Source organism: Drosophila montana, unplaced genomic scaffold (genome assembly GCF_035044405.1).
Source record: "Drosophila montana isolate Dmon_TW-CO22-7 unplaced genomic scaffold, ASM3504440v1 contig_3003_1, whole genome shotgun sequence".
NCBI lineage: Eukaryota > Metazoa > Arthropoda > Insecta > Diptera > Drosophilidae > Drosophila > Drosophila montana.
This window is the reverse complement of record NW_026997879.1, coordinates 398,182-423,344: the sequence shown is the minus strand read 5'-3', so window position 1 is coordinate 423,344 and position 25,163 is coordinate 398,182. Positions and strand designations below refer to the sequence as shown.

At 40.7% G+C, this 25,163-nt stretch overlaps 3 protein-coding genes across 5 annotated transcripts in view; 1 reads left to right on the top strand and 2 right to left on the bottom strand.

Moving 5' to 3' along the window:
- Positions 1 to 416: 416 nt before the first annotated feature.
- Positions 417 to 25,163, bottom strand: part of LOC135430346 (uncharacterized) — a 169,811-nt gene continuing 145,064 nt past the window's right edge. The window contains exons 5-7 of one of the 2 annotated variants that reach the window (XM_064684982.1): positions 1,038 to 1,166; positions 654 to 977; positions 417 to 592 (exon numbers count right to left, since the gene is read on the bottom strand). In XM_064684982.1, coding sequence (XP_064541052.1) covers positions 443 to 592; positions 654 to 977; positions 1,038 to 1,103 — 540 coding nt within the window. In that variant the 5' untranslated portion in view covers positions 1,104 to 1,166 and the 3' untranslated portion in view covers positions 417 to 442. Of the gene's footprint in view, positions 593 to 653; positions 978 to 1,037; positions 1,167 to 25,163 lie in introns of those variants that run through there. The other variant, XM_064684983.1, reaches the window with a different exon arrangement.
- LOC135430412 (uncharacterized) lies at positions 2,016 to 2,688 on the bottom strand. The gene is made up of 3 exons (XM_064685083.1): positions 2,623 to 2,688; positions 2,229 to 2,552; positions 2,016 to 2,165 (listed from the first exon to the last, which is right to left on the bottom strand). The coding sequence occupies exons 1-3, from the start codon at positions 2,686 to 2,688 to the stop codon at positions 2,016 to 2,018; spliced, it is 540 nt and encodes a 179-aa protein (XP_064541153.1).
- kni (knirps) lies at positions 19,205 to 22,680 on the top strand. Of its 2 annotated transcripts, none has more exons than XM_064685025.1 (3): positions 19,205 to 19,554; positions 20,604 to 20,681; positions 20,795 to 22,680. In XM_064685025.1, the coding sequence occupies exons 2-3, from the start codon at positions 20,604 to 20,606 to the stop codon at positions 22,163 to 22,165; spliced, it is 1,449 nt and encodes a 482-aa protein (XP_064541095.1). In that variant the 5' UTR covers positions 19,205 to 19,554; the 3' UTR covers positions 22,166 to 22,680. The 2 variants fall into 2 exon arrangements, with proteins under 2 accessions (XP_064541095.1, XP_064541094.1); XM_064685024.1 differs by lacking the exon at positions 19,205 to 19,554 and adding an exon at positions 20,168 to 20,286.

The window sequence follows — 25,163 nt, the reverse complement described above, 5'->3', positions numbered from 1 at the left end:
CGATATCTCGGCTAAATAAAGCCCGATTTCGGAGCGATATGCATATATATAATAAATACTCTTTCTACTCGTACGGATGCCGACTATCGATTGCCACACAAAAAACCGCATTCACCGCAAGACAAACCATAATTTTTCTCTGTGCGCTCTGTACATATAGAAAATTGATGAATGGCTTTAAGTCGGGCATTAATTAGCAGACAATTTGTACTCTATAAAAAGTAAGTACATATACTCTTCGAATCGAATTCAATAAATAGCCAAGACGATCTAGTCATAGCCATCTGTCGCGGTTACGATAGGGCATTTGCTAGTCGAGCAAATTCAAAGCCGGTTAAAAATGTTAAAGAATCCTGCTCCTGTTCTTTATTATGCATAGCGTTTGTTTTTCTAAGGCTACATGCATGTCTGTACTCATAAAATGTTTAAGAAGAAGCACAATTCAATGGATGATTTTGCCGCCAACAAGGATATCAGCAACAACAGCATCAGCTCTTATTATTTTCAGTCGTAGCTGATGTGTCACTGCTGGCAAATTTGGTGGAAATTCATCGGCAAGTACCGTATAGTTGCGTATTGCATAGAGCTGGTTCTATTATTAAAACTTGGGTATTATAATATATATATCTAATAAAAAAGCAATTTGTACTCACGCCGCGAATTGGACATTTTTTGGGTAAATTGCTGACGCTCTGAATGCGTTTAAAGAACTTTCCGTAAATAAATTTGCTGTTGACGGAGCTCAGAAACTTGCAGCCATCGAGTCGAGTGTGCGCTAGGTTCATTTTGGTGTTATCCTTTTTGAGCAGATCCATTTGAAAGTCTATGCTGAATTCATTCTGAGTTTCGTATAGACTGAAGAACACAGATACAGTGGGAACAGTGCGCTTCCGATGCACGATACAGGTTAGTTCTTTCCCAATTTTGGGATCAACAATAGCACAGCTAAAGTTCTGCAGTTCCATTGTGAAGGATCGCTGTGGGAGTAAAGAGAAACTATTAAATGTAATCCTTAATGAGATAAATTCGATGCCCACCTTGGCTGGAACAAGGCTCCACAGAGTGAGAAATACGAGCGACCACTGACAAGCGCGATAATCCATTTTGTTTGGCAAGAAGACTCCGTTTAAACAGCTCAACGCAGCCGGTTTTATAGAATGGGAAAGCTAAAAAAAGACAACAAATAAATAAACTCATTTTAATAGAGCAAAATTATAATGAATATCGAAAAACATTACACATTTCCACTGTCAACTCTTAATGTATATTTAATATCTATATTGATAAGCAACGATAAGCAAATTAATTGTTTAATGCATCATTAACATTATGTCGTTTCGTTAGTTGTGTTTTTTATAACAAAACAAAATCAAATGAATTGGAACGAAATTGTGAGAAAAATTAATTATAAGTCCATTCCAACCGATAGCGACGGAGAATTTCAACATTTATTATTGCATCAAAATAAATATATAAAAGTCAAATATGGCTACAATTCAGGTTTGAATCAGAAATATTAGTTATTGTAACTATTAGCTTGGATAGGTACAATATTAAATCGAATTTTCCATATATTTAAAGCCAGGTTCTAATTTTCCGGAATTGAAGGGCTATTGGGAACAAAAAAAAAATAATTTAAATTTAAATTCAGTTTAAAATCGTGACATTTGCTAACTTTACAAGACTGATTGCTAATCCTTCACACGAAAATAGTTTTGCAGCACTGAGAGAAATTTCTGCAACATTGTGCGAACAGCCTCAATTTAAATTAAATTCGACGTGCCTATTCAGACATTCTTTATTATGGTTAACAGGTTTACTTAAACTTAAAACGTTGCTTGCACTCCTTTATTGTTAAAAGCTCTCGTTAATTTATAACAAAAATATCGACCATTTTATGACAAAATTATAATACTCTCTAGAGAGAGGGACTTTAAAGCAAATTGCAATATTTGTATTTGACTTGATACTCCGGACAGGAATAAAGATTGAGCGAATAATTGATCAGCCAACTTTTAATTTACAACAGCCGCCTCAATGAAGACATCGCCAATTTTCTCATCAAATTTCAATATTTTTAATCGCACGTGGTATGTCAAGGCGGGCATTGCGACAGGAATTTTGTCCAGTGTAATTGTATAGTTGCGTATCTCAAACAGTTTGTTCTATAATTTAAGTGAAGTAATTTTTTGTTGTTGTTTTTTGTAAGAAGCGAATGCACTACTTACGGCCTGAACTGGGCAGCTTTTGGGTAAATTGCTCACTTTCTGCAGCCTGGTGAATATCTTGCCATAAAAGTTGTTTTTAAACGCGGACCTCAAGTACTGACAGCCATCGAGTTTGATGTGTGCCACGCTCATTTTGGTGTTATCCCTTTTCAGAATATCAAAATCCACCAGGACACTAAACTGTTTGACTGCCTCGTTGAGCTTGAAGCGCACGCTCATGGAAGGATCGTTGCGTTTTCTATTGAAAATGCAGCTGAACTCGTTCGTAATGGCAGGCACAAGGGCCGCACAGCTGAAGTTCTTGAGCGCCACAGTCAAAGGACGCTTTGTGAGTATAGTGAAAGTGAAAAGTGGAGAATGTTTAACTCAATCGGGAAGTAAGTTAATTGCCTACCTTAGCCTGACCAAGTGCCAGTAGAGTCAGCATTAAGAGCTGCCACAGCCAGGCTCGGTAATTCATGATTTTTCGAAAGAAGTCAATTTGAAAGCGATTCTCAACGCTTTTTATACAAAAAACTAATCTAGATGACTTGCATAATAAACAAATAAGCCTAATGAACTTTTAATGTGCGTATTAAAATAGTATACTAGATATATATTGGATTAATTTGTTGCACGTTTCAAATTGTGTCGCAATTTGTTGTATTTGTATTTTTAACAAAAATCAATTACGTTGAATTATGAAATCATAAATATATTTCAATAGTGCACAAACCTATCGAGTTCGAACCTGGAAACCCAGCACAAATCGGAAGGAAACTTTGTTTTCGGCCTGCAATATTGGCCATATCAATGCAGCTAAAGTAAGTTTTAAGGCCAAACTTTGTCAAATGGACAAGGCTTTAATAATAATAACTTAAGGATTAAACGATACCGATCTCCAATTTGTATATATATACAATAAACTCTTGTTTTAGAATTCGTAACAATTCTTTTAGTTTTGGTTCTAACTTGTAATCAAGTTCTTAACTTATATTGTAGACTTCTGTAGATCACAACATTTATGAATTTAACGCAGTATAACTCGATTTTCGGGCAAACAGACAAAACTTCTGGCAGTCAAGTGGGGTCAGTTATTCAAAAGATCAAAGATTTGGCGCTTAAGTGTTTTTGGAGTGGCACGCCGTGGAGCAGAATTGAAACCGAGTTTCGTTTATTGAGTTGTTATACTTTGGATTTTGTTGTTGTTGCTGTAGTTGTTGTTGTTGTGCTTGGAGTGCGTTACAAATGATGTTGCGCACCTTTGTGGAGCAGACAAAAGCAATTAGACGCCGTCTTTTGACAAGCTGAATGAAATAGTTGCAGCTCGAGATTGAGTTGAAGGATTGAGGATTGAGGAATGCCAAGAAGCAGGCGTTTATCGACTGGCACACAGCTCTGGCAGCTCGATGTCGACGTCGATGTCTAACTGAGTCAAGTCAAGTCAAGGGGGCGGGGAGGGGCTACTGTGGCAAGCGCCGCACAATGTATATAAACTCAAGTGGAGATGGCCATACAAAAAAGGTGTTAAAAAATTCTACTTTTTATGCTCTCAATATGATTTGATGGACATTTACGATATGAGGCAAAAATGTTTTTATACCCGTTGTCTGGCTGGCTTTGTTTTGTTTTTCTTTCTTTATTTGATATTACTTGATTTTATTTTAACTTTTTCCCTCTGCCCGCCCCACGCCTATTGTTTCAGTTGTTTGACAAGCGATGCGTACAAATCAAAGCAGGCAACAAAACTGCTGGACCCGGCGCTGCTCGGCCGGCTCTGGACTTGGTATCGCCACGAATCTCTTGAAGCTCGGCTTGTTTGATTAATAGCCGCACAATTGATATGTTAAGTGGTAAATTACGCCATTGGCACGCAAATGTGTCGGCCCGATAGACTCGACAAACGGCCAAATTGCTGTTCGTTTAAGGCGCCGCTAAGGTGCCAGCCTACCCGGCCGATCTCGATCTCGATCTTATCTGGCGACCAAAAGGCGGAGCTACGTGTGCACAAAGTGATTTAATTTTGAACGGAGAAAGTTAAACAGCCGCTGCCACAATTATTCAATTACCCAAAGATCTAGTGGGCAGACTCAAATAACTCTATTTCATTTAGCTTCAATTTCGAATGAAAAACTCCACATGCCATCAAGCTGGCCGAGCTGCTGCTTAAATTAATAGCCATTAGTCCAATTTTAACACGCTTTTGGGCAGCAGCAACAACAACAATAACAGTCCATTTTTAACTTTATGGTCTCATTTATATAATTTAATAAAACTGAGAGAGGCAAAAAAAAATACATTAAAGAAGTGGAAAAATGCACAGAAATCCATTTGAGACCTTTTTGCATATTCCAAATACAATAGAGAATGTCATTAAAATTTTGCCACGCCGTAAAAAAATCGATTAAAACACACAAAATGACAAAAAAAGAACACACACAATCGTTGAAGTGTTATAAAAATCATTTAAATGTCGCAATCGCCATCGAGTTTTATGGCCTAGTCTCGTATGGCTGGGATTCTCGGGTCTAACGAGCCTCAGCAACCGCTGAATGCTCAACTAAAATGATTTAATTTCGAAACGTGTCGTGCACATTTTATGATCGATTTCTATATAAATATATATACGCTATATATGTACGTATATGGATTGCCCATTATTGTCGCCGTATATTTCTAATCGATTTATTTTTATATTTTTAGACATGATATAGAAGGCGCTTGCTAAAAGATGTTGTTTTGTTTGCTTTTTTAATTTAGCTAGAAGTCTTAGATTTTAAACAACCAAATAAATACTTGCTCTGAGCTAATTTTTAGCTTAAAATATTCTAGATTTACTTAAAAATCGTATTAATTTTGTTTAAATGAACTTTAGAATACAAAAGCATAAAGCAGTTGCCCTAGTTTTAGGCAAACATAAATAAATAAAAGTAAAAATCACATAATACATAAACTCAATGAACTTCTCCAGTTTTGCCTATTTATTTGTTTTTAACAACTTTATCTTCGTATAAGATCACGAGAGTTGCCCTTATTTCGTATTTATTTAATGAAATTCTCAGCAGAACCCATAAATAAAGTGTGGCAAATTCTCTAAGCAACTTGTTGAAGTGTCATAAATAAAGCGAGAGCCAGCCATTGGGCTCTGGGCCAAAGCACCAGAGCAAAAGCAGCATAAAGCGCTTCAAGTGGTTGTCATTTAATAAACTACACACATCTACAGCTGGGCATGTGTGTGCATGTGTGTGCGTGTGTGTGTGTGTGTGTGTGCTGTGTGTTGTGTGTGCTGTGTGTGCCTGCCGATTGCTGTTATATGATTTCATATATCATCAACATACGCTGGAGACGACCAACTCGCCTCTCGCTGCTCACCCAACATAGGGCTGCCAGGCTGTTGTCTGTCTGACTCTTATCCCAATGCGCCCCTCCCCTGTTCCTTGCCGCACCCTGACCGACCAACTGCTTTCCCCCCTGGCTAGCCATTGAACAACTTGTTGAGCATTGCGCAGGCGTGCGGCATTTAGTTCAGGCTGTCCGCGTGCGCCTCTTGTTGTATTTTTTGATAACATTTTATTGTCCGCTTTATAAATTATTGGCGTTTGCCTCGTTCCCAGTTGCCAGTTGCCGGTTGCCAGTTGCCGGTTGCCCAGAGGGAGGGCACGGCGGGTCTGGTTTGGACTGGACCAAAAAGTATCCTTTTACGTGCACATTTTTTGGTATGCAGCGTGTGTCCAAATTTGTGCAGCGCAAATAAATACTAAAGTATATACTTAGACCCCCGTTCAGTTCAGTTCCGTTGGATTCGGTTCGGTTCGGGCTCTTGACGGCTCCGCACGGCTCTGTGTTGTTGGGCTGTGCGCGTGTTTTGGCCTTTTAGGGCTTGTCGCCCAACATAAAATTGAGTGTTGTTCTCCTTATTGTTGTTGTTGTTGTTGTTGCTGTTGGTAGTGTGAAAGTTGCTTTAAATATCGAGTAGCTGGTAACTGAAAGAGTTGGAGGCTGCGAGGAGCTGCCAACAAATCAAACCATTTATGTCCGATCCTCGATCACAGCTCAAAAGACGCACATTCATCATCGTCAAGTGGCAGCAACAATTCAGCCCCGCACTCTGCCCGCAAATGCAGGGCTCAAGTGCTCCCTGCACCTGTCTACCGAACTTCGGAGCTGTCCTTCAATTATATAGCACACCCGCTGTGCTCTACTGGAGCTGAGCTGAGCCGAGCACTGCTGAATTCTAACTGGAGCCCAGCTCATACACTGCTAGAACTTTATTTCTCGAGAGATGAACAGAGAGAGAGAGAGGGAGAGTGAGAGAGAGGGGGAAGTAAGAGAGAGAGAGAGAGAGAGTGAGCAGGGCAGCGCTTAAATGTGGATTCTGTCTGGTATTTCAATTATGCCTTAAAACTCGGTATCTTATACGAGACTCACGGCGCATGATCAATCGAAATGATATAATTATATCCCAGAGCCGCTGGGCTCTGTGTAAATTGATATCAACAAATTACGCGAAAAAATTTCAAAAATATTAACGAATGTGAATGATATAATGATGAGATGACGATTGTGGAAGACACTGAGCCAAAACAAAAAAAATTAATAATAACAGGGATATACGAAAAAACAACAAATTATACAAAAACCAAAAATGTATCAATTATCCAATATATCATTTGTTTCCTTAAAGAAAATGTATAACAAGTTACAATTGGTATATTTTTAAAATATTTATTTATATTTGATATTATTTCTCGACAAAATGTAAATACTTTTACCAGACTTCCAATTCCCTACATTTTATCAAAACTTTGTAGAATTTACAACAAATTGAGATCCACATTTGTCTCTAATTAATTAATTTAATTTTTTTTAAATTTAAGTTGTGTTTTTATTATTTTTTAAAAATTGTTTTCCCTTTCTTTATAGCTTGTTAGATAAGTTTTCTTTCAGTGCATGGCTCCCCTAATTATGCCCAATTTAAAAAGGGTTAATTAAGGCACAAAACGCAGCACACGAAATGTCCCCATCCGGGGCGTTATTAATATGCGACATTTCTGATATCTTTTTGCCCCAGAGGCATGAGACATGGCAGACGGGCAGACGGGCAGACATAAAGGTACTAAGTCTGAGAGTCCTTCTGTGCGATCAATGCTACAAAATATATACAATAATTACATACAGCATTTGTCATAACACCAGATATGGACAGAATGCTTGTTGCTGTTGGCCTGGCTGTTGGTTTGGGCGCGAATGGCCAACAGATCGGCTCCGGGCCAGGCCCAAACTATGCGACAAATGTACGCAAAAAATTGTAAATATCATCATCGACAACGTCGCATCAGCATCAGCCGAAGATCTGATGAGGGGGGCGGTTCGGGGACGAAGAGTGAGTGAGTGCTTGGTTAGGATGCCTACGAGCTAAAATGATGGGCATTTTATAAATAAAACAAAATCATAAATGATGCGCCTGCCAGAGGCAAGGACAGCCCTCAGATCTGACGGTTCCAAGTCACAGCTCGTTGGGCTTGGCGGGAGATTCGGGTGCTATAATAATTACAGCTGGAACGTTGGGACCTTGGGGCAATGGGTAGACATTTCGCGCCGGAATTCGGAGCATTGTGTCATATTTAATACAGAAATTTTAATTAAACATAATTTGTAAGGACTGCACGTTTTTGCCAAACCAGAGCCCTTCACCCACCCCGCTCAATAAGTTAGTCGGAGGAGCATGTCTGCGAGTATTCCCCAGTTGTTTTCCTCTGATTGCTCGTTGGCGATAGCTTTGGCTTATGCTCGAATAGAGTAATTTATAGCACTTTATGGACAAGGCCCACATTATTTGACAGCAACCTGTGTCTAGCATTCTCAAGGAATGCCTTTGATCATATCGATTAAGCGATAACAACTGCAACCCGACATGCAAGTTCCATGAACCAGACAAATGGGCAACTAACACCCTGGACTATCTAACTATTTATATACAGCTCTTGATTCTGCGAAGCTAAGGAGCAGCTTGATAATAGAAAAGCTGACAAGTAAACCCCTTTTAACGCCCTTAACAGTCTTGAAAGAGAGAGAGAGAGAGAGATAAAGAGTGATGCACAGAGCGGAAAAGAGAGCTTAAAGTGTATTCGATTGCGCTTACTTGAATTCATGAGAATCACATAGAAAGGCCATAATTCAAAATAATTTTTTTTTTCTAATTTACAGCACAGAATATTAATCGTCCGCTTTAAATTTTTATCTCTAAGCTTGCAGCATTGGCTTTCCACTCAAACTTCTGCAACTACTTTGATCCGCTATTTGCAGAGCAGCCAAACATTCGAGGACAAGCAAAAGACCTTTCTTAATAAAAATAGGCAGCGGTTTAAGCCATAAGGAAGCTGGTGCCAACGAGTAACTGCTGTTTAAAGCTACCTAATAGAGCTGCCCTAGACGGGTGGGGCCCAGCCCGTAAGCTGAATGTGTGTGATTTTTTCAAATGATTTGAACTAGTTCACAATGTTGACCCTTCGCTTGAGTCGCTTGGTTCATGGGACTGGCCAGTTAGAGGCCAGTCGCAGGCCACATTTTGTCTGGCTGCCTACCAAATTGAACTCGGTTTGGTTGGCTCATCGCCGGGGGCCGCATTACATTTGCAAGACAACAATGGGCATTTGGCATTGGCAACTGCAGCGGCGTTGGGCGTTTTTATTTTTACAGATATTGTTTACTATTTTCCAAAGCCTAGGCCAGTTCCAGCTACAGCTTCAGCTCGAGCTCCAGCTCCAGCTACATCTCTAGCTGCAGCTTGAGGTCCAGCTCGTTTCAGATTGTGCTCGGCTGTGCCCTCTCATTGTTGTGCGGCTGCTCCAATCATCATTTTTGTAGATATTCGCTTGGTGATATATTTTGGGTGAGCGCTTCCGGCAAATCTGCGCTGCTGCGGTGCAGTGAAAGGTCAACTTGCGGCCAGGAGAAGCTGAAGCAAACTTCTGCCTGTTGCTGCTGCTGCTGCTGCCAGGGAGCTTGAGATTCGTGTGGCAGCCAAATAAACAAATCAAAGTGAGCAAATGTTTTGTCTCTGCCCCCGTCTCACTCTTTCGCTATCGCTCACTCTCCCCCTGTCTCTATCTCTGTGGCATTGTGTTTGCGGTATGTGCTCAATTTTCTATAACATATTTGATCGGCGCGATCTTTGCGATCGCCTGACTTTCCATTTTCCACTTTTACAGCTTCGTGTGTGTGAGAAAAACTTATCGAATCGTTGCTATCAATGCCGCAAACGAACCCAACCAAGGGGAAGCAACAGCCTCAAATTAAGCTCAGGTGACCAAAGGCCAACGAGCTGACAAACCTTGGAATTTTTACCGCACGATCGCAGTGCAAAATGGTCACGGATTAGAGCATTGCAGCAGTGCCATATGACAGCAGCTCACAGATAAACGGCTTTGACATGCCGTTTCCAGATCTTTAATTGCTGATCTACAGTCCACACTGAAGCGAATTATTTTACCAAAAACAAACTGTCCGGCAAAGGTTTAAGGTTGAGCGATCGAAGCAGGACTTTGGTCTCGGACATCCGAAGGATTTGTTAGTTGATCTTTGGAAAGATTGAAGCGGAATTTCCACAGCGAAGGGTCTTAAATAATTAGTCATTGATCTATAGATCCTTCCGAGTTTAGTTCAGGTAATGGATAGACTTGACTAATTGAATAATGGGAGCATATTAACGACTAGAGCTCCTACGCCAACCTTAGCAGTAGGACCCAGTTAGTACACTTGGAGCTTAGGCTCTTGATAGTTGTTCTCCTTGAGTGAGATGGTCAGCTATCTGCATCAAAGACTCGCATGTCTGCCAATGCTTTCCCAAACCAAATCCCGAAGTGCCATTGCGTCCCAGACTCCCACACAGCCACAGTCGCAGCCCCGAACACAACCACACACCCACACCGGCAACAAGCATCAAACAATGATCACGAGTGATGCTGCATTGTGGTGCGGGTGCGGTTGCGATCGTTGCCCAGTTGCCAGTTGGCAGATCGATGCTGCCTGCCTTTTGATGATAGTCAGCCTCGGCTTGGCTTTGAACGCCCTAAGGGCGTTGCGATTGAACTTGTTCCACATTTTGATTGTAATGCCGTTAGAGAGAGGGAGAAAGAGACAGAAAGAGAGAGAGACAGGAACTTTTTTGGCTTTATGGGAAAGCTGGGAGGGCAAGACAAATATGATTTTCAATTTGCTGTGATCGCTTTCACAAGATTTGCATTCCATTCCGGTTGACCATTAAACACTTGAGCAGCTTTAGTCAAAGTTCAATACGGGGTTCAACTGGATGAACTAACAGAGCTCTCTCAACCAACAGCGTTTTGATGGCCCATTAAATCGTCAAATGGAAACAACCGCTGCGAGTACTCCAGTTGAAAACTGCAGCAACACAAATCAAAATATTTATGGCCCAAGCGAATAAGAGCCGAAGAGCTGAAGAGCTGGAAAGCCGAACACAGCCGTAGAGGCTAATGAGTCTTGAAAGTCTCTACAGCCGGAGCTTAAGGTGCTCGATATACCACCCAAGTTGAAGACTTTGCCTGTCGGGATGCACCGCGTAAATAGCCACAAAGTGTGTCGTAAATGTCGTCGCGATCATATAATCATTTCCCTGCTCAGAGAGGTAGGGAGAGGGGCTAGAGAAAGATCATCCAGTTTATCAGACGCGGTACAAAATGCAAATTTTTAAGAGTATAAACAGAGCTGTGGCTGCGAGAACAAGTGCAGGACCCGCAGGCTGAGCTGAAAGTCAACCATAACTGTGCATCCATTTAAACCCATTCCCATTCCCATTCCGATTCCCATTCCCATTTCCATTCCGAATGCGATTGCCATTCCCATTCCCGGAGTCAACTGTTGTGTACACTTTGGAGTTTATGTGCTTGGCATTGCGAAATGCGTTCGCATGCACATTTGAATCAATCGTTCAGTTGGATTGAAATTGCGGATTCCGATTTTTATGATTCGTGGACCGGTTGGGGAGCGACCACCGAGATGAGAGATCAGCCAGCGCTCTGCTGTCGCTTTGAACTGAACTGATATCATTTGGTCTTGTGACATTTAGCATCGCTAATTCATGCCAAATCACCCCGAGATTATGTTCATAAGCACACATTACGATTACACGTTTATTATAATTTAGGAGTTTAAGGCAACGTCTCACGTCTAGGCAGTAGGGGCAGGCTCTGTCCAGCCTGGGAAAGCGTGTGACAAACTCAAAGACAGTCACCGAGAGCGGCAATTTGCAGATCACTTAGTATATTTATAGATTAGCGACCTAAAAAGGAGCCAAGGGAAAGTTGAGCACACAAAGTGCTAGCTGGCCACTTGATGCTTCAGTGAATTAAGATAAGGTGCTAAAAAATGAGACTTGCATCCAGGCAAACTCTTAGTCAGCTTGAGTAATAGAGTGCATATTTGACAAGGGAAAGCTTATGCTCGACTGCTGACACCGCAGAAAGGTGACAAGATATTAGAGCGAATCTTAGAGGAGGGGGTGGCAGGGGAGAGAAAAGGAAAACTTGGCACTACAAAAAAGAGCATCGGGTGCCAAGGTAGCGTAAGTGAAGTAAAAGACAGATGAATTTTCTTTAAGATAATAAAAGTTTGTAATTTGATAAAGCTAGTAAATAGAAAAAAGACAAACCGAATAGAAAAGCTAAGGATGTAGAGGATTAGATGGATCTTAGCAAAGATTATTTATAAATAATTATGATTATTATGAGTATAGGATATAGCTATAAGCCCAGACAATAGTTTGCATTGGAGTCCGGATTCATTAGGCTTATATTCCTAAATAGACAAAGGGCTTAAACAGAACATTCTAAAGAAATGAATATAGAATCAAGGTCTGATTTCAACTGATATATTTAGCAACCGTTTGGCAGTCAGGTGAAAATCGAAATGGGCTTGCGTGTAAATCCAAGGGATTATACCTGTGGATGGCATCACTTGGGGGCGGTGTTTAAAGGTAAGTGCAAGTGGGTTCGTTTGAAGTTCGTTGCGCTTGTTTGTGACATGCGCGCGGTTCCACCAATCAAGACAAGAAACGATCATCACATGCAGCGCCCGACAAGCAATGGGGCCAGTTAAGACTCGTAGGGTCTTGGGCTTTGGCTGAAGTGCTGAAGTGCGTCTTTGTTGTTTGGCTTGGTTGGCTGGCTAGTTGGTTGGTTGTCTTCGCACTAATTGAGCATTTAAATGCAAGGTAATTACTTTTCTAACACCTTCATCAGTGGGACGTCTGTCAACCGGCTGCCTTTGATGCCCACTGCAAATTAGCATATAAATTGTCCCGTGTGAACATTAAGTCAAATGACATGTGAGTTTGTCAAAGAGCCGCTGCGAATGCCGCCACCAAAAGCTGACGGAAGAGAGCACCAGGACATGAGATGGTGAAAATCGACTCTCCTCCAATCCCCCTTTAAAAACAAACTGAAGCCCCCTCCGCAGTGGTGATCATTAGCATAGCGAACGTGCAACTAATTGGAAATGGAACAGTACAGTAAAGTCATGAATGGCGCTGCAGTTAGAACAAAAGCGTTGGGCATGCTAATGCCCAACAGCTTCAAGAATACCGAATTTGTGTACCCCTAAATCCTAACAAGCGGCGCCAGCCAGACGTCTTTATGGCCTCTACTTGTGTTCGTTTAAGCGGCCCTGGGGCTGCATTCGAAATGCGTCCAAAGGGCAATCAATTAATAAAGCATTAAAACAGTTACACTCTTACCCCAAGTCGAAGTCTGCCACTAACCCCCTCCCTACCATTTGTATCTGCAACAACAGTTGCTGTGGCTGCGGTGTGGGCGAGTTTTTTGACCCGAGCTGGGGGCAGGAAACGCAGCGCGTTCTGAATGCCAAGGCGTACCGTCAACGATCGTCAAGAGTTGATGGTTCGTCGTCGTCGTCTTCGTCGTCGATCGCTGGATCGTTGCACAAATGCGCTTTGCATAACTGAGTAATTTCGTGGCAACTGGCGTTATGCACTTGTTGCCACAGAACAGACCCCAATGGGGCATGCACTGGCCACCGATCTAAGATCGGTTCGGTGGGCGGCGGGCATGCATCCGGTCAGATTTAATAGCGCTGCATATACATTTATATACATTTATATATATGTATATATGTGTATGTATGTTGGCAGGCACTGCAAATCAAAACTGGGCATAGAAGATCATAAAAATTGATAAGTGAATTCATATATTCATCATAATTTATAATCGATTCGTTGCACTCGCCTGTGAGTGCATGTGCGTGTTGCCACCTACACACGTTAATTGATTATTATTGTTTTGCACCTATTTTCACCTGTTTTTAAGGAAATGCCAAAATATTTATTTGCATGATTGATTTTAACCCGGATATCAACGCCATGCCCATTTCGTGATAAATTAAAAGCAATTATTTAGCAAATTTATCGGCTATTATTTTACATACGATCGATAGGCACCTATTTATACCGTATACAAATAATTCACAACAGTATCTACGTCGTGATCTTTCATCCTATTTAAAGTTATTTATATAAAATGAGATTATATACGATCATTGAGCGTAACTCGAGAGTAGATGTGTCGCAGTCATCACAATCACGACTAGACGTGCTTTTCACGAATTTCAGTTCTAAGGACTGCAAATATTATTGTTGGCATTGCTCAGTTGCGATCCGGCATACGATATTTGCATGTTCTCGCGTAGAGCACAAGATGTGTGTGCGTGTTTTCATTGAGGGACTTTCCCGGAGATCTGTTCATTGACTACGTTATTTCCCGTTAGCTTAACTTGCGTGTGGCTTAGATAGATTATCGAGCATTAGACGGGGATCAGCAGCTCATGTTTTGCCCAGACAGTGTCGAGCACAACTTGTGCAACTTTTTTTTTTTGTGAAATCCCAAAGCCAGGATCTGATCAAACAAGTCCCAAAGACCGAGTCGTTTCGAGCGGATTTAATTGAGATCAGTGCTCACAGTTAGGGAGCACAAGAGAAAGTGTGTGAAAAACCGCGAGAGCATTTGGAAAATTTGCCATGCGACAGATCAGAAACCGCAGCAGCTTCGACTTCCGTTAGGGGGTTTTGCCCAGTCCAAAACAGCAGTTAACTCTTGATAATCTTGAACATGTGGGTACTGATCGTACGTGGTGCGTATATTAACATATCGTTAGTTTCGACATGATCTGATCCGTGGGAAGTTTGCGATCTGCATGCGATCTGCTCTTGGCGGTCTGGTTCTAAATCAGCGGAAACTCCAACTAGCATTCGGATTTGCTTGAACAAGCAAAGGGCTAAAGGCCAAATTTATGCAAATTCCTTGAACGAAAACATATTTTCTGACAAACCAAATGTCATAATTGTATCGTAATTATTATTTATGCTGTCATGCCTGATTATAAATGTCTCTCAATCGATGTTTGCCAAAAGTATTACGTGCTGTGATCAACCCTAAGATTGAAATCAACGCCATTGTAGGGTGTTATCTGCGATCAAATAATCATAATTTTTATTTGCATAATTTCATAATTCTAATACAATACCAACTGTATGACAGTACGATGATATAATGTTAAGATGCTACGTGCCTGGCGATAGAGAGATTGCTTTCAAACTACCTATAGATTTTCTATAGAGCACACTAATAAACGAAAGCCATATATCAATATGAAGGCAAAGCCATGGAACCAGTTTATTCTATATAAACACTAAACGTAATGAACACATTACCCAACACAATTAAACATAGGACATTTGTCAGCTGGAAACCAAACCAACAACTTATCAAATTCTGATATCTTGAGAAATTGGCCAAACAAGTTTTATTGACTTTTCTTCAAACGGCGATTGATTTTGCGAATATCTGCACAAATTTTGGCACAAAAGTTTCGGCTATAATGATTCAAACGATGAGCTTTACAAAGTGTGGGATAGATTGAATAAGATAAAGGAATTGAAAAAGATAAAGAAGCTCGGTATATATAGATGATATAATGCTATATTTATGATATGCAGAGCTGGATTTGCTCTGCGATAACCAACTCTAGTTCTGATAGTTTCTGATATTAATTATATGCACAACTTTATAGTACCAGTTAGTTAATTTAATGGTTACGGGGCATTAACACATTATTAAAGCACCTCTAGAAATATTTCAATATTCTCGACTTGATTAGTTCCAAGACGTTTGGCTGCCCTTACATAACTATAACGAATTGTGCTACCCCTTCCCAATATTCATAAACTATTGTAAGTATTAACGACTTCAGCTGTTTAAGTATATAAAAACTTGAAAAGTCATTGCAATTAATGAATAAATTACCATTGTTCGGTTGGCTAACAAAAACTGGCCCGTTGATACATGGGCTCAAGCGACGTATTACAGGCCAAATCTAAGCATTTCAGACATTTATTCATTAATGGCCAAGCTGAAGCCGCTGCCGCTGGCTAACAAATAATCAGTCACAATATGTTTTGTATAAAAATGAAATATTGAAAAATTGTCTATAAAGCGTCAGGCCTTATCTTTGTGGACCAAAATGGTATATCAGATAATTGTTAGCGCATCCCAAATGCAAATTATTCACACATAATAACAATAACAAAGATGACAAAACACAAGACAAACAAAACGGCAAACAGCAAACCAAAAATAAAGCAAGAAATCGCAGATACTTTTTATGCGATGTCGAAGTTTTGATACCCTTACATATATAAACTTATTTGGTATGGTTCACAATTTTGGAAGATAATTAAAGAGGGAGTAAAAAAAATGGAAATCGAATAAAATCGTTTAAGTAATAAAATATATATAATACATTTTCGGTGGATTTTTCTTAATGATATTTTTATATATTATATAAATTATTAAAATAAAGAAGGAGAGATATATGAAAAGATAGACAGATTTTAACTTGGAAATATTTTTAAGTGCTACATATGCTGAGACAAATTTATATTACCCGTCGGCAAGGGTATTGCCAAAGTAAAGTAACTAAGCAATCATCTAGCTAGCGAGCTGTTAAATCAAAAATATGCAAATTGTTTCGAGAGCCACACGAGCTCAACACGAGCTACAGCCACAGCTATACGAACAGAGACAGATACAGATACAGATACAACTACAGCTGTTGTAGATACAGATACAAAGTGTCTGTTGATTGATATGTGCTGTTGTTATATGGCCGTTTGGCCAAATGATGCAATCAAACTATGTAAATGCGAACGAGTTAACTTTTTGACTTTTGTATCGCTCGAAACGGGGCAGGTAACAAGCAATCCGGCCTCAACTTGAGGCCTAATGCTAACCAATAGTCGTATTTAGTAGCTGCCTGTCATTTCCGACTCGCAGTTTTGTTATTTTTGTACATTTTTTTATGGCCAATTAAAAAGTTGACTCTTTTTTAACCGTAAAGTCAAAAAGTCAACGCATTTTTTAACGTGCACCGTTTTTTAGCATACAAATGCACATATATATAGGTATACATGTTTTTTTAAGGCGGAAAGATCTGGTCTATGTGTGTCCTTGGCTTCGTTCTGTGGAATTCTGCACGCATTTTTTACGCAACTCTCTAGGGCAATTGACTTTTTTATGGATGCTACCAGTACGCTTAACGGTAATTTCGAGTTGCTGCAACCAGCAAAAAACAATATTACAAGCCATATGCCTCGGCTCGCTTGGGCAAGGAGTCAGTCATCCCTTTTCCACTTAAGCGGAAAGTGTGATCTGCGGCTCGGGTTACTCGGCCTGCTCGACTTTTTATGGTTCCGCTGACTTTATGACTCGTCGCTTGCTGGCTTTTTTAGGCCAATTTTTGCGGCTACCTAAGCACGCGATTCTGTTACCTAATCGCTGGATCAGCATACCTAAGCTGCAGATTATCCTAGGATCATAATTATGATGAGCCAGCCCGTCGACGCGCCGCGCGTTCAACTCGTCGACATCCTTGTTCTTTTTCGCGAGTTCGAGAACTCAAAAACCGAACCGCTATTTATTTTTTTGTTGTGTCTTGTGCTGTGCATGCAAAAAACTTAAGCCGGGGGATTAAACCGGATTAAAAGTCGCAATGTCGCACCGTTTGTCCTTATTTTTCAGTTTTTTGTCGTGCTTTCCTTTCGGGCTAACTAATTAAGCGGGAAAATTACCCATTTGCTTTGTGCCCAGCAAACTGCGGAAATTCGCGAAATTTTTACGAAACATTTTCGTTCGCCCTCTCTTTTTTATTTGTTTTATTATTGCTGTGTGTGAGCAGGGAAAAAAACGAAAAACGCAAACGGGCAAAGTCAGTTAAATTGAATCGATTAGAAAAGAAGATGTTGGAAGGCCGCAAAGTCCCGGGCTTGGGTTCTATATTCTCTGACTTTTTTGCAAGCCTTTGTTGCATTTTTACCGTGGACTTACGTGGAATATGCCATTCTGTTGGGTTGATGCAATATTCTGTTTTCTTTTTTATGGCTAAAGGCAGGAGCGTATGTTGAGGTTAGGTTGCTGCTGTGGTTATCGTAGCTAAATGTAATCGCAGTTAGGGAACTACTGAAAAATTGTTCTAAGAAAATTCAGACTTTAGTGGTAAAATATCCAATTTTGTGTATTAGTAAATGTACTTGTATTAGTGAGCTTTTGATTGAGAAGTTTTCTGCGCTCTGTTTAAGCTGCGCTTTAAGCTTTGTAGCGTCTGTGTCCACGAGCGACATACGAGTGCGAAAGCTTGTGTCTCTACCAAAGATCTCTTCCTCACAAACCGCATTTTACTAGGTTTCACACTTTCTCCATTGTGTTCTTTAATGTTCGAGACAAAGGATAACATAAAAGGGTTAATGTGTGCGTCCTAGCCAGGTAGTTCAGTAGCTCGAAGCAAATATAATGAAGGTGCATAAAAAGAGTTAACTTATCCTTTGTAAAGAGAAAAGGGCTGTTGATTCTGGAAAGGATTGTTTCTCTAGCGGCAATAAAACTGAGAACTAAAGTCAATTGATAATAAAGAAGAGTTCATTTAAGAATTTTCGGTGGCTAAGGAATTTTGTGGGTTATAAGTAAAACAGAATATTACATTCAGACACATTTTTTACAAAAGAGTTGTAACTGGTTAGAAAACTACCGACTCTTGAAAAGTTTAAAAATTGGAATAATATATTTTGAAAATTAAGTGCATTTGGAATTCAATTAATTAAGCGAAGTGTATTATATCCGAAAGAAGCCATTATAGTAATTAACAATAAATATACAAATGAACTTAAACCAAGAGAATATTGCAAAAATATAATTTATATTTTAGAGCATACATTTTTTTATACTTAAATGCCATCAAAGCTTGTCAAACAATTAAATTAATCCAAATCGAACACTTTAAACGGTTTCTCTGCTTATATAAACCTAACCTCTCATAGTATAAGTTAGCAACTTCAACAGTTAAAGGCTCCGCCCATGCTAAATAAAATGAGCAAATGTTAAAAATGAAGTCAATGGCTGTGTATGTGTGTGTGTGCGTGTGTGAGTGCAAGAAAGCTTAGTTGCCCTTAACGTGCGAGTTTTAATAAATAACCGAATAACGAATAATATCAGAGCAATGCAAATTGAGCGGGCTCCAAACATGAGCGAGCGCGCGCCAGTGAGAGAGAGAGAGAGAGAGAGAGAGCGAGAGCAGCTCATTCATTGAATACTAACAGTGCGGCTAACAGCGCATTAACAGCGACTCAGACAGTGACTGCGACTCAGGTAAACTGAAGTCGTGAGAGCGCTGCACCATTGAGTGCAATCGATTTACGCTCTGCTGTTGTTGTTGTTGGTGGTGGTGGTGGTAGTAAATACATGAGTACGCGATCGAGTCAGATGCTGAGACTGTGATTTATCAGAGAGCTACAAAAACACGTTACTGCTGCTAGTGGTGGTGTGTTTGTGTGTGTGATTGGAGTACTGCTAGCTGCTCTTGTTGCATGTATATAGAGACTGGGAGTTGGCCAACCGAGCGACACACAGAAATGCTTCTTTCCAGCGCCGAGTTTGAGCAAGAAATCAGTCGTCAGCTAGTAGCCCAGGTGTGAGTTACACACATCGTGAGTACAGAGCGCGTTGCGTGTATTTTAAGCCGAAACAGAGAACCACTTCAAACAGTTCCCAACGTTAAATTCTACGCAGCGAGTGTTAAGCAAACCCAAAAATAAAATTCAACAAAATTTAAACAGACAGAGACTGATCCACACAGATCGCATAGTGCTAAAAAAAGTGTTGTGAAAATACAAACTAAAATCTTAAGAAACTGCCACGTGCAATTAAAAAGTCATCAGCTATAAAACACACGACTTCTATACGCAAAAACCCTAACAGAAGAACCCAAGGTAAGTTTGCAAGATCAGTGAGGAAAAAAACAACAAAAAAAACACGCCCACACCCAAAGTCAATTCACGTTTTGTTTTTGTCTTCATTTGTTTTTTTTTACTTTTCGGACGGGTCGCAACCAACGGCATATTTTTATGAGCCCTGTTTGCACTACTTTGATTTTTTACTATTTCATGCGAAAAAATTGACACAGACACCCGTACACCCACATACACACACGTACACACTCCGCACTCAGTGCAGGCGAACATCTTTATACATTTTTTTTATTTGGGCGCAAAAAAATTGCCAGCATATTTTTATGACACAACGTCAAGGTCTAGGACTCTATATAATTTTTTAGGCGTAATGACTTCATGTAAAAAAACACGCCCACACACACACACGCACACACAGACAACGTTTTCTACCTGCACAAATTGAAACAACGCATAGGGTTGCATAATTCCCGGCAGCTTAAGTTTTTTGCCTGCCCACGCAGATGATCATAAAAAAAAGAAACCGTGTCTCAATGTTTTGACAATTTTCGCCAACTATTTCCTATAAATTCTTGTGCCAGGAGTAGCTCGAGCATCAGTCACACAGCAGCGCAGCAAACGAACAGAACGCGGAAAACGATACGAAAAGTGACGGAAATTCGAAAAATTATTCGCAACAACATTTAAAAAACAAACACAATTATCTATATTAATTGATAAAGTTGGCTAGCTGCCAAAATGGTGTTCAACTTGGTTAGTTTCTAGACAGCTAAAAAGCACGCACAAAATGGATTATCAACTGAACTGAACCCACTCAGAAAAGTGCAAAAATTGCGAGTGAAAAAAATTAAATAATTAAAGGAATATACAAAATAAAATAAAAAAGTGAAATATCAAGCCAAAATATATATATCAAGACGAAACCAATCAAAAAAAATAGTTTTGACTGCTATTTCATACCCAGTACTTGCACTTTTCTCAGTGGACAGCTCTTTTAAAATAGGCTGTGTTTTTCGTTATCAATGGATTAAGCTTATGCTAAAGTTATATTTCTCTTCTTAACTCAACAGATGAATCAGACGTGCAAAGTGTGCGGTGAGCCAGCGGCGGGCTTTCATTTTGGCGCCTTTACATGCGAGGGCTGCAAGGTAAGTTGCGCATCTATGCAAACACACAGCAAATCACTTGGCGCTGTTTGGCTATTTGTGACCCGTTTAGCTAATCCAATGCCCTGCCATCTCTCCCTTTCTCTAAACCACAGTCATTCTTTGGACGCTCGTACAACAACATAAGCACCATTAGCGAGTGCAAGAACGATGGCAAATGCATCATTGATAAGAAGAACCGGACCACGTGCAAAGCCTGCCGTTTGCGCAAGTGCTACAATGTTGGCATGTCCAAGGGCGGCTCGCGTTATGGACGTCGCTCCAACTGGTTCAAGATACACTGTCTTCTGCAGGAGCACGAACAGGCAGCCGCTGCAGCAGCTGGGAAGGCGCCGGGTCATGGCACCGGCTCGCCAATGAGCTCACCCGGATTTGGTGACTTGGCCGCGCATCTGCAGCAACAGCAGCAGCAGCATCAACAGCAGCAACAACAACAGCATCAGCATCAACAGCAACAGCAGCGTCATCCACATCTGCCGCCGCTGCTTGGCTATACCGGCTACCATTTGCCGGAGCACTTTGGTGCACGCCATCCGGCTGATGCAGCCGCTGCCGCCGCCGCATTGCCCTTCTTCAGCATGATGGCCACACCACAGTCGGCATTCCAGCTGCCGCCGCACTTGCTATTCCCGGGCTATCATGCCAGCGCTGCTGCGGCTGCTGCTGCGGATGCTGCCTATCGCCAGGAGATGTACAAGCATCGCCAGAGCGTGGACTCCGCTGCCTCGGCCGAGTCGCACAGCCGCTACACGCCGCCAACTGTGGCAACAGTGGCTCAGCCGTCACAGCCACAGCCAGCGGCATCGCCCATTGACGTCTGCCTGGGCGCTGACGATGATGTGCAGTCACAGCATAGCCACAGTAACAGTCACAGTCACAGCCAGAGTCAGAGTCCACACACCATACACACACCAGTTGCCATACGCGCCACACCGCCGCAGCAGCTGCTGCCTGGTTTGACGACCGCCTCGCACTCCAGCTCCGCCTCGCCCACACCCATCAAATCGGAGAGCAGCAGCCCATTGAGCTTTACGGCCAAAATGCAATCACTTTCACCTGTCTCCGTGTGCTCCATTGGCGGAGAAACAGCAGCAGCCAATTCAGCGGCCTCGGCAGCCGCTGCCGCACAAGATGGACCCATGGATCTGAGCATGAAAACGTCGCGCAGTTCGGTGCACAGTTTCAATGACAGCGACGTGTGCAGCCTGCAGGATGAGCATGAGTTGGCGCCGCGTCGCAAATACTATCAGCTGGAGGCCGAATGCACCACCATTACCAACACCACCAACAGCTGCAGCAGCAGCAGCACCAGCAGCAGCACCAGCTCCACATCCTCCACAGAGGCAGCCGTTGCCGTCAAGCGGCAAAAGCTCAACCCCATTGGCGGTGAGTCGCCGCCGTTTGGCGGTTTCGCTGTGACCCACAATGCGTCCAGCGCCATGCGCAGCATCTTTGTGTGTGTCTAGTGTGGTTGTGGGTGGAGCCAAAAGGCAATCAACTCATTTGCCTCGTCGTCGTCGTCTGCGTCGTTGTTGTTGTTGTTATTTTTTCTCCGTTTAGTGTTGTTGGTATATATATTTTTTTTGTATTTTTATCTTTTCGTGTGCGGTTTGAATTCGATTTGCGCCGTCGAAATTGAAATTTTTATGGACAGGTTTGAGAGCTGCGCCTGCGCTTAGAGAGTTGAAAAGAGACAGCTATTGCTGCAGCAAACAAACACACACACACACACAAACACACACACTATTGAGCTCAAATCCAAAAATTATTTTTACAAAAGAAAATGAAAAAAGTTTTAAAGTTTTTGTTTAATAGTCGCTAATTGTATATATGTTTTTTAATATTAAATTTAACTAAATGCGAATTGTATTTTATAGAAACAACATGTAAGCCCTAAACCCAATCCAATCACAAAAAAAAACTACAAAAAAAAAAACTACAAAAAACAAAAACATGTAAGCAAAACCCAACCCACCAAAAAGAGCCCTCAATGTATTGTACATAAAATTTGTTTAGTCCTAGTTTGATTTTATTATTGATAAGTATTCTATTCTAGTTTTTAGTATTTGTCCTAAAGATTGGCTTTTAAATTGATGCAAGAAAAATAAATTAATTTGAAAATGATATATATTACAACTTTTATTTATGGCTGGGCCTTAAACGATCCGGTTTTATATTTCATTTGGAACTGAACCTTCAAAGAAAAGCATATAAATTAAATATTATATTAAACAAGGTAAAAACAAGTCGAACACCTTGAATATATTTTTCTTATTTACAAAATAGAAATATAAACTCGGATAGAGATTTGGAAGAATCATGAGATTCAATGAAACGATATTCTACCTTTTATTTATTTTTTTAGACAGCCTTTTATTTAGCTACTCATTTTCCATTTATGGACTATTTCATTATATTTTATCTCAGTATGTGAAAGAAAATTTGATAATATTTATAAATCTGCGAAAAAGCAAAAAAAGAGCTATTAAATACCTGCAAAATTGATTTGATATAAATACAATTCATATTTTAAGATTATAATGATATATTACTTTTATTTATTTGGAAATTTAATCGTGAGCCGTTTATTTATTGTTGAAGGGTGTCTATTTAAGTACAAAAACAAGTTGTGATTTGATTTGGCCAAAAAGCATTTGCTGTCAAAATTCTATTCAAGCTTTAGAGCTCTCGCATTCTACGATACGATACGATCGATTCCATTCCAGAATTGATTGCCACGCGGCGAGTTTACTTTGTACTCAATCGTGGCGTTTGTATCTGAGACACGGGCGACAATTGGGGCGTGGCCAGAGGGGGGCTGGCGTTGTCAACGCCAAATGGGTTGGCATAAATTCATCAACGTAGCGACTGAAACATTTGTTGCAAGTCGATCGTCGATCGTCGATGGGCGATGGACGATGGGCGATAATAAAACCGATATAGTAATGCTTAAGTGCCGGTCTGCCGTCTAATGCAATGATTGCTGTAAATTAAAAATGCCACAAATGTTACGCACAGATATTTGTCGTGAGGCCCCCGCTGCTTGATATGCTGTGGCCAGCATTATGGGTCTATGGCAGCTACACTCAGAAAACAATTTACTTCAAAATAACAACATGGCCGGAATGGAATCTCTAGCGAAAAGCTATATAAAGTAGGTAATTAATATGAGTGCCAAATATCTAGATTTTAGATAAATTGTACTTGTTTTATGCGATAACCAACCCAAATGGTCGGTTTATTTCTCTCAGTGCATGTATCCAGTAGTCGTACTTATATGGGCTACTTGATGTTTGCATTGAGCCCGAAAAAGAGGCCTATAGACTGACTGACTGCGAGTCAACCACGTGCTGCTTCAAATAATAAACTTTATATTAGCACATACAAAAGTCATACGCCTCGGCGTCGGTCAGAATTTTAATCACTTAATTAGGCAGTCGTCGAACAGTCGCCCCCGAACTTTGTTTATGGGCTGCCCCAGACCAGACCAGACCCCAGACCAGACCACAGAGCCGCCAATGATGAATGGTACGAAAACTATGCAGGATCGGACAATGCGACAATCTGACGATCGGACGATCGAACGATCGAACTGCCTGCAAATATCGTTTACGAGCACATTGTAAAATGTGGCTATGTCAGAAAAGTTGACGCCTTAACGGACGACAATAAACAATGAACTGAACCCGAGAGAGCAACGCATGTCATCAATATGCATGATGAGCTGCTTGAGAAGGTGGTGCTGTTGGTGGTGGTGGTGGTGGTGGAGTTGGTGGTGGGTGCAGGGGCCAGCCGGGGCGGGTTGGCTCTCTTAAAGCCAGCGCACGCCATTGTGCGTTTTGTTTTATTTGTTGTTGTCTTAACTGCCGCCCGATCACATTCCAATGCGTGTTTTGTCGTCATTGTTTCTAAATTTATTTTTATAGTTTATTAAACAGTCAATAGTAGCACAAAACCAACCAAAATTACGAACTAGCTACAGTGGGGCGAAGCTTTCATACCCTAGCCGACGCAACTAAAAGACAAAGTGTGGTAAAATATTATAATGGATAACAATCACAGTATGTGATTTCCTTTTCATTCTCGACTGGTTAAAGCTCAATTTTAGCTTAACCCCAAGAAAAGCTCACCCGCAACTTATTTTTTTTTTAGATATAGTATTAACAATATAAACATTTTTGATAGAAATAAATCGATAGATCAACTGTCAGCTGCAGAAATACGAAATGTATATAGCTAGACAAGTTCGTTGCCTAAGTCTTTTGTTTTCTTGACTTTTTTAATTTTCATTTTCAGCTGTCAAACTGAAAAAGTGGTTCATTTGTATCGCTGCTCCAATCTCTCCAATCAAAAAGCCATTTAGAGAACAAATGCCAACCAGACGGGCCAAGAAAATAAAATCGATGCGACAAAGAAAACAAAATGAAAAGTATAACATTTCAAAATTTTATTGACTGTCAAAAT

What these genes read in the sequence shown, in the direction of transcription:
- LOC135430412 (XM_064685083.1), bottom strand. Translation starts at nt 2,688, where the DNA reads ATGAATTACCGAGCCTGGCTGTGGCAGCTCTTAATGCTGACTCTACTG. An exon ending in TGGCACTTGGTCAGGCTAAG is followed by an intron (nt 2,553 to 2,622) that starts GTAGGCAATTAA and finishes ATACTCACAAAG; the next exon opens with CGTCCTTTGACTGTGGCGCT. An exon ending in AAAGCTGCCCAGTTCAGGCC is followed by an intron (nt 2,166 to 2,228) that starts GTAAGTAGTGCA and finishes CTTAAATTATAG; the next exon opens with AACAAACTGTTTGAGATACG.
- kni (XM_064685024.1), top strand. An exon ending in TTACATGCGAGGGCTGCAAG is followed by an intron (nt 20,682 to 20,794) that starts GTAAGTTGCGCA and finishes TCTAAACCACAG; the next exon opens with TCATTCTTTGGACGCTCGTA.